A 9,719-nucleotide genomic window follows, 5' to 3' on the forward strand; every position below is an offset into this window, starting at 1 on the left:
AAAATAAAAACTAAAAAATTTTACCATAAAAAGATTGACTAATAATTCTAATTAAAAACTAATTTTTATATACTTGTGCATTTTTCAATAGTTTTGAAAACTCCTTCACCACCTTTTCTCCTCCTTAACTGGATACCAAGACAATACTGAAGCCAGTTATTTCGGGAGCCAAAAGAATTTGAAGGAGATTGCAATTGTATGACCAACGAACAAAATTTTGATCTTTCGAATAATTGGGCTGTGGGCGCGACTCACTTGATATACAAAATATTTCTCGTATCATTGATAACTCAGAGTGGTATTAGAAAACCAGCAACTATTCATTAAATTTTAACCGAAAATAATAATTTTATTTGTTCACAATTTTTTTAAAATTATTTTTTATTCTTTTCTTTTTTACTTTCTTTCTTCCACTACCATAACTTCATCACCACCAGCACCGACGACCACCGCCATGGCTAACCATTGCCGTGAACCATCACCTCCAATCACTCTATATTCTAAATCCTAAATTCTAAATTTTAAATTATAAATCATAAATTCTAAACTCTAAATTAGTTTTACTTTGTTTGATTTTTAAATATTTTTTTATGTGATGTTTTGATTATTTTTAGTTTTGGATTTATTTTTAATGTTTAATTTTGAATAATAAATTTTTAGCTCATAGTTATCAGAACTGGAATGGCTGATTAGACCAAAAAACTGATCCAGTTCAATTTATTTATTAGACCTTTTCAACAATTAATTCGGTCAACAGTAATCAAATCTGTTAAAAACTAGACAGTTCAATACGAACCGGTACGATCCGAACCGCTGACTCGCGCGCCTCCACAGAACACCCGCGGGGTGCTCGAACTTGGAAAGCTTGTGTAAAACTATATATCTCTTACCACTAGGCGAGATACACTCTTAGTCTAGGTTAATAATATTATATATAATACTCAAGTTCACATGAGTAATGTTCCAAATTTGCAACCTTACATTAGTTCATATTTTATTAGAATAATTTTAACCTCACAAGTTTACTCATGTAATTCAACTTATATATGTTTATTTTTCTTTTAAAATTTTGATTGTTTTTTATTTTTTATCAACAAATTATTTTTACTTTTAATTTTATCTATATGTAACTTTTTTTTAAACCTATTAAAATAAAGGCTAATAATTTATATAAATTATATATATCACATTAAAGCAACGAGTTAATAAATTTTATATATAATTTATTTAAATTTAAATAATATAAAATATTAAACATTAATTTTTATTTTTTGATAAATATTATATTATAATTTTATATACTTATTTAATTATTATCGAGTCAAACAGTTCAACTACTAATCTATAGGTTCAACCATTAATCCAATGATTCAATAATTTTATCGGATTAATTGTCGGTTCGGTTTTGATAACTATGATTTGACTACCATATTAGTTGAGAGATGTTAGCTCATTTTACTTTCTATGAAAAATAAAACAGAGACCAATTCAAACAAATCTCAGACTAATTATTAATGAGAATCTAATATGTAACCAAGTTATCTGGCGTCTTTGTGGCTCAATTTTTTCTTTTGATATTATAATAAAACGTGTGATATGTTCTATTATTTTCAGAAGGTACAAACGTTATTGACGTTTTGGGTGTGTCTAATATTTTTTTAATCCTTTCAAAACAAAACGGCACCCACGTTTTTAATAAAAAAATTATTTCAAAATTTTGATTAACAAAACAAGACATTTTGGTTTTTAAATATTTAGATTCTTTTTAATTATAAAAATAAAAACGTCAATTACGTTGGGTTCTTAAACAACATCCAACCTTAGTAAGACTCGAGACTTGAACCCGGATATATCTTGCAAGAGACATATAAATATACCATTTGTATTAGGCCTCCGCTGCACATCACCATGGTTTTGTGACTAATGGCGTCGACGTTTTTTTTCTGTCAAGCATTAAACACGCATGTGGGCTCATTTTGGTAAGAAACACCAATGAAAACCCAATATTAAAAAAAATATATGCCGTCTTTGTTGCTCAGTTAAAGAGGCTTATTAGATATCCACCTAGCGAACATGGCAAAACCTTCGTCTGGCTTAGTCTCCTGAGATGTATGTCCTGCACCCTGCAATTAAATAAGATGAGGAAAAAACATGAGAACTTATAAATAGTGATATTACGAGTTTAATGTGTATTCTTAGTTTCTTACTCTTATAGTTGCAAATGTCATTTGATTCGAGTAAGTCCTCGTGTATCTGCATGAAAGACACATTTGTTCATAAAGTTTTGGATGCATGCTTTTCATGGTGGGGGTACTAAAACAACATATAAAAATTATCAACTATGGTAGATGTATATTAAAACTAATAAAATATATGTTCGACAAAAATATTATTTATATCTTAAAATTAGTTATTATATATTTGTATATAAATATATTTGTAGTTTAATTTCTTTTTGAAAAATACTATTTGTACATTAAAATCAGCTACTAACGTATTTGTGTATAAATAAATATGTGGTTTAATTTATTTTCAATGTATATTTGTGTTTTAGCATGTATTTTATACTGGTGGTTGATTTTGGTAGCTAATTTTAGTATACACATAACATAATTTATTATTTTTAATGTGTGTTTTGTATTTCAATATGTATTTTATATTAGTGGCTAATTTAAATGGCTAATTTTAATATATTTTGTATGTATTTATATACAAATAAATGATAGCTGATTTTGGCGTATTGAAAAACTATATTAAAAAATAAGATGTACAATAGAATTATTCCCTTTTTTTTGTTACTAGCAAGATTCAAAAAACCAACTTAGGTTAGTCTAGTCTCGTGGTTAATTCATTAGTCCGCTTAAATAAGTGTCGAGGTTTGACTTCTACCTTGTACATGCAGCAACACATTGTTCAGCGACAACCCTTAAGTGTCGTAAGACTATAAAAGTTTCATATCTTACCCCGCAACTTGGTCATTTAAATACCACGGCCTCCAATCATCTACGATCGAGTAATTTAGAGACCTTATCCATCGTTGAGTCGACGAGAAAGGAATCACAGCGTCGTGATCTCCACTGTTAACATCACAAAATCAGTTAGTTCCTAATGGCTACAAGAGAGGGAAAAGAAAGAAATTTTTTTTTCTTTCTCTTTGGGAAACTACACAAGTTTTCAGACAAATAGGAACTAATTTAGAATGTGATAATCTTCACCTGTATATCAAGGAAGGGTAGCCTTTTACACTGAGATTTGCATGAAACGGAACGCTGCTACGGATGTCATGTACATAATTGTCGCTATAACATACTTTCCATTTCTCTATAGTTCCCTGCAGAACATTAATATGTATGATATAATCCATTAAATGTTAACACTTCATTGCTCTCTGTTTGAATAAAATTTAAAGCACACACGGTATCATTGTATCTTTCAAACCTCTCGAATATGCAATGCGCTGCGGACAGCTGGATTGTTCATCCATTCCGTACAAAGGAAGTAATCATAAATCTACAATAGAAAGATCAGATCATATTTTGAAAGTACTTTGGCCAAGCTGTGTATGAAACTATACAAGAGATGTAAAAAGGGAAAAAAGGTACCGGACAGCGAATATCCGGCACCGGATAAGCCTTTATCTTCTCAGATAGAGATCTTTTGGGGCTCCATCTTGTTCCTTTGACAGGATCATGAAGATGAACACAATATATCTCCAAAATGTTGTACAATTCAACGTCTTCAAGGAGCTGGAAAAGATAAGAAATAAGAAAGATTAGAAAGAAGTATATAAATAAATATCATATAGTAAAATTTATTAGGACAGTCATCATCACTTGCCTCATGATAGTATTCCATGTCATTTACACACAATTTATTTGTGGAATCCACATTTATAATGTTCCCTTTACAAGTTTTCTTCAAGGACTGTATCCATATATAGATAACAAATATGTCAGAATCCCTGGCATTTCATTCTAATAATCACTCTCAGTGAATGCTTGAAGAAAAATATTATTACCCAATAGAGTTCATCAGAGATAAGTCCCATTCCATGAACATAAGGGATCCGATCATTATCTTCTTCTCTTGATGTTAGAGGGTTTCCTAGTATATATCCCTGTAAAATTTAAGAACAATTTAATTGAGGCTTCATGGTACAGAGTTCAGAGTCATTTTTAAAACATAGGCAGAGGAACTGATTACAAACCTGGAGATTTATCCGGGGTTCGAGACCTCTTTCATTTCCTGTTAGGTAAGGAAATTTAGTAATCATAGTTAGTTATGTTCAATTATTGATGCAGACAATAATAGTAAGTTTAAGATTAAATAGCTATTTTAGTATTCGAAAGTTTCTTATTTTGATAAAATGGATCTTAACTTTTATTTTTGACAAAATAAATCTCCAAATATCAGTTTTGTTTGACAAAATAGTCTAACTATCCAAAGTAAAGGGTTAATGATTTAGTCCATTTTGTCAATAAAAAAAAAAACTGATATTTGAAAATTCATTTTGTCAAAAACAAATATCAAAGTATATTTTGTCAAAATCAAAATCTTTCATGTACCAAAATAATTATTTACTCTAAATTTAACCATAATTATGTCTGAGTCAAACTTTTTATATGATAACCATATATATAGTAACTAAGTAATATGACTAAGAAACAATGTCAGCCTTATTATTTTCATAAATTATGAAGATTTTTGCTATTGATTCTTGTTGAGTTTGAAAAAACAACATATTAACTTTTGGTCATGATAAATATTGATATTTAGTTGGATTAAAAGTCTAAAATTTGTTTGATGTGTGTTTTAAGTTACAAATTGCTGTCTCTTCTGATTCAACAAAGACATTCATGAAGGTTTATAGCTAGTGCAACTTGTCCAAATAGTTTCGGGTAAAAGAAGAAGTTGCAAAGAAAATGGATTCTCTTCAATCCAAATCAAAATGAATTTTTCATCTAATGGTTGGAGGAAAAAATTTCACAATTTGGAGTCAAAGGAAGAATCAGATGGTGCTAATTCAAATAGTACAACAAGATCAAATGGTCTCCACCAAAAAAAGAAAAAACAACAAACAATGAACTACCTCTGTGCTTCTACTCTGATTCTAGGAGAAGAAGACAAGTTATACATCGTCCTTGTGGTATAGAATTTGTCACCAAGGACAGCTTCAAGTTTTGGAAGCATTACCCCTCAATAAAATGAGTAATCGATCAAGGAGTGAGAACTAAATATCTAAATTTTTTTTATAGCTTTTAAACTACTATTATCTTCTCCTTCATGTAGTTACATTAAATATCTTCTTTTTTCAATTTATTTTTTTTAATTTCTCATGGAAAAAGATATTGAGTGAGGTATTTGTAAAAAGCCATATGAGACAAATAGAGTTGAACTTGGAAAAAAATTTATTAAATATGTCAATCTCTTTTAATGTATTTTCTATTTTGTTTCATGATCCTGAGAGATTCTCCTTACTAAATTGGATAAGCACTTAGTGTTAAAAGTCTAGGTTAGAAAGCCTAGCAAAAATAAACTTGGTTAGAAGCTTGTGAGTTTTTTTATAAGATTAAGGAGAATCCTAGAAAAAAACAAGCTTGATTAGAAGCTTGTGAGTTCTTTGATAGGATTAGGAAGAATCATAAGAAATTGGTGTTGTAATCTTTGAAAAAGATAATAAAGATTCTATCATAATTGTGGTGGAGACTAGATGTAGATTTTATTACACATAGAAATCGAACCATGATATATGATGGTGTAAGCTTCTCTTCTCTGCTCCATTTTATTCTGTTCGTTATGTGATAAAATAATTTTATCTCATGCATAGTCACTAACTCAAACATAGTGGTAACAAAGTTTCAATCTGTTTTGGAGTTCAAATATTAAAAGCTTAAAAAAATGATTTTAGATTCAACCCCTCTTCTCTAGGCCATTGATATCCTTCAATTGGTATCAGAGCAAAGGTCTCAAGTATCAAGTCTAACAACTTGGAAACAGATCCAAATGACCAACGTGAGACAATGTTGTTTCTTACACTCTCATTGAAGGGCAGTCTAAGAATAGACCACTATTTTTCAATGAAAAAAATTACACCTACTGAAAGAAAAAAATGAAAACTTTTGTGCAATCTATGGACTACAACATAAAACAATAATAATGAATGGTCTGGATGTTCCAATAAAGACCAATGTTAAAGGTAAAATTGTTTCAAAAGAAGAGGTCGAGTGAAATGATAAAGACAAGAAGAAAGTGGAGCTCAATGCCAAGGCTATCAACATGATGCACTACCTATTAGTTTTGAGAAATTTTAAAAGGTGTCAAAATATAAAACAGTAAAAGAAATTTAGGATAAACTCCAAGGCACGTATGAAGGCACATAACAAGTAAAGAAAACATGGATAGATATGCTTCGAAAGGAGTATGAAATATTCTGCATGAAGAAAAGAGAAACCATTAATAAAATATTTAAGAGATTCTCAATCATTATCAACAAATTGGATGCTCTGGAAATAACTCATATCAAACCAATTTTTGTGAGAAAAAATCTTAGAATTATGACAAAAGAGTGAAAAACAAAATGGACAATCATAGCCACGAGAGTAATAATCCAAATAAAATGACTTATGAAGAGTTAAGAGGAAGCTACTAGCCTACGAAACCATACACTTTACTTGTGACTCAAAAGAAAAAGGAATGGCTTTAAAATAAAAAATAAAGCCTTTGGAAGATGATTCAGATGATAGTTTATCCGATGACGAATTTATATTTTTTTTAGGAGATTAAGAAGCTTGATGAACAACAAAGACAAGAGTAAAAGCTCAAACTCGAAGAGCTACAAGAAGAATTTTAGCAAAGTAATTTGTCATCATTGCAAAGAAGTCGACCACTACAAGTTTGATTGTCCGACACTCAAGAAGGAGGATAAATACAAAATGAAAAATAATTTTTTGAAAGCAAAAAATGATTTTCTCAAAGAAAAAATGAAGAAAATTGAAAGTAATTTTAATTTAATTAAAAAAAATATTTTTGAAATTAAAAAATACAAAAGAAAAAATACAATCAATGCTTCATTAGATTTCATTGCTGAAAGTAAAAGATTACATGAAGTGATTAGAGATTTAAATATTGATTTAACTCAATTTACTTAAGTTTCAGCAACTAAAATAAATTACTAGCTTGTCAAGACCTTTGTTTAAAAAATATGGTCTAAGTTATGTTGGGAGAAGTGATACAGCTTTTTAAAAATCTTGTATTAAAACCAAAACATCAATTTCAAAGACCAAAAAATACCAAATCTCATATTACCCTAAAAAATCAGCAAAGAGGAATCAGTGTCACAAATGCAATAGACATGGTCATACCTTTATTCAATACTTTATTTTTGAAAGAAAATTGGTGACAAAATGAACAAAAATGTTAACGATTTCAATATTTTTGGGCAACAAAGATAAATTAATATTAAAGGCTCTAAATTAATTTGGATACCCAAGGTTACTTAATGATTTGTGCAGATTTGTCATCTAAGAAGAAGGACATGTAGTATTTCGCTAGTAGATACTCAAGATATATGACCGAAAAATCAATTTTCTTCATCAAGCTCAATAAATATGACGAAAGATTTGTGACTTTTGGTGATGATGGAAAAGATAAAATCATTACCATTGGCAAAGTTGGTAAAAAATTTTCTATATTCATTGATAATGTGTTTTTGGTTGACAATTTGGAATATAATCTTTTAAATATTAGTCAATTTTGTGATTTAGAATATTGGGTGATTTTCAAAAAGATTGAATGTATAGTTGTAGATGAAAAATTTGGAGATATGATGTTTGTTGCAAATAGATGTGATAACGTGTATGGTCTTACTCTAAATGAATTGAAAAGTCAAAATGTAACTTGTTTTACTTCAATAGATTCTAAAAAATGGCATTGACATAAAATATTAGGACATGCAAACATATTTCAAATCTTTAAATTTGTGCAAAAGAATTTAGTAAGATATTTCAAAGATTAAATTTGATAAGAATATCATGTGTGATGTTTATAAAATGGAAAAATAAACTAAGAGATCTTTTAAGTCAAAAAAAGATGTCTCAACTAAAAGACCTTTAAAATTGCTACATATTGATCTTTTCGTTTTAACCAGAACTCAAAGTATTTGAGAAAAACACTATGGCTTAGTTATTGTTGATGACTTTATCAAATTTGGTTAGATTTTTTTCTTTACTCATAAAAATGATACATTTTCAGCCTTTGAAATTTTTAGCAAAAAAATTCAAAACGAAAAATATTTAAAAATAACTTCTATTAGGAGTGATCATAGAGAAGAATTCAAAAATCAAAAATTTAAATCATTTTGCGATGATTTGGCCATTTCACATAACTTCTTTTGTTCTAGAACACTACAACAAAGTGGTGTAGTGAAAAGAAAAATCATAGTCTTCAAGAAATGACTAAAGTCATGTTATGTAAAAATAATTTACTAAAATTTTTTTGGGCTGAAGTTGTAAATACAATATGTTATATCTTGATAGAACTATTAATAAAAAATCTTTGAAGAAAACTCTTTATGAGCTTTGGAAGGGAACTCTTTCCAATCTTAAATACTTTTAAGTTTTCAGATGTAAATGTTTTGTTTTGAATACAAAAGATAATTTAAAAAAATTTTGATCCAAAAACTTATAAATGTATTTTTATTGGTTACTCTACAACTAACAAAATCTATACAATATATCATAAAAACTCTAAGATCGTTGAAAAAATTATACATGTTACTTTTTATGATAATAACTCTGTTTCAAATATTTTGAAAGATGATGATGCAAGTATTTAAGCCAAGAATACCAAAATTAAAGTTCAAGTTCATAAAAACTCAAGAGTCACAGCAAGCTGTTCTTAAGACTTTTGTGACAAATAATTCTGCAAAAAACATTTCTATTTTATCTTTTACAACTACTGAACATCTTGGATAATAATCAAGAAATCTTCATTCTCGAGGTCTGCGAGACGTAATGTAAAACCCGGTTAATTAACGGCTAATTAACCCATAAATGAGAATTTATTCTAGAAAGCCTAAAATGTGATTTTTATGGCTAAATGTGATAGAGGAGATTGAGACGAGAATTTTGGTACCAATTTTATAGAATTCGACCAAGATTGGACCGAACGGGCCAAACCGGGCCAATTGGACCCAAAGTGGGCACTTGGCCCAACATAACTTAACCAAAACCCTAGTTTTCAGCACTCTCTCTCCTCATTTGTTACATACACAAGCTGAAATTAGAGAAAAAGGGAGGAAGAACACTCTCTCAAGTTCTCTCCCTTGGTTGATCTTCAAACCACCATAACTTTTGATCTAGAGCTCCGATTGTCCGCCCCGTTTGCGGCCACGCGTTCACCGCGGAGAACTCTACAAAACCCATACAACCAATCTTGAGGTAAGCCACGTGTTGCTGTTCGAAATTCCAGCCCTTATTTTCGAGTTTCATGGGTGAAATGTTGAGATTTTGGGTTCTTTGATGTTATAGGACCAAACTCTCTTGAAGGAGAAGGTTAATCTTGTCTCCTTGGACCTTGGGTGTGGTAAGATTCTCAACCCTAGTGTATTTTGTTGTTTTATGATGTTTGGGTTTTGAGATGTTGTGTATGGGTATGATGATTGTGGCTTAGGTTGTGTATATGTGAATATTAGAGCTTGATTGGTGATTTTGAAAAGCTTG

The 9,719-nt window shown here is 29.6% G+C and overlaps 1 protein-coding gene across 2 annotated transcripts; it reads right to left on the reverse strand.

The window, feature by feature from the left end:
* Window positions 1-1,821: 1,821 nt before the first annotated feature.
* LOC107474957 (putative serine carboxypeptidase-like 52) lies at window positions 1,822-4,256 on the reverse strand. Of its 2 annotated transcripts, XM_016094598.3 has the most exons (9): window positions 4,208-4,256; window positions 4,019-4,117; window positions 3,838-3,924; window positions 3,603-3,746; window positions 3,439-3,510; window positions 3,216-3,331; window positions 2,964-3,077; window positions 2,208-2,253; window positions 1,822-2,123 (listed from the first exon to the last, which is right to left on the reverse strand). In XM_016094598.3, the coding sequence occupies exons 2-9, from the start codon at window positions 4,046-4,048 to the stop codon at window positions 2,040-2,042; spliced, it is 693 nt and encodes a 230-aa protein (XP_015950084.2). In that variant the 5' UTR covers window positions 4,049-4,117; window positions 4,208-4,256; the 3' UTR covers window positions 1,822-2,039. The 2 variants fall into 2 exon arrangements, with proteins under 2 accessions (XP_015950084.2, XP_052113329.1); XM_052257369.1 differs by lacking the exon at window positions 3,838-3,924.
* Window positions 4,257-9,719: the final 5,463 nt, after the last annotated feature.

The sequence above is a fragment of the Arachis duranensis genome, chromosome 2 (genome assembly GCF_000817695.3).
Source record: "Arachis duranensis cultivar V14167 chromosome 2, aradu.V14167.gnm2.J7QH, whole genome shotgun sequence".
Lineage (NCBI taxonomy): Eukaryota > Viridiplantae > Streptophyta > Magnoliopsida > Fabales > Fabaceae > Arachis > Arachis duranensis.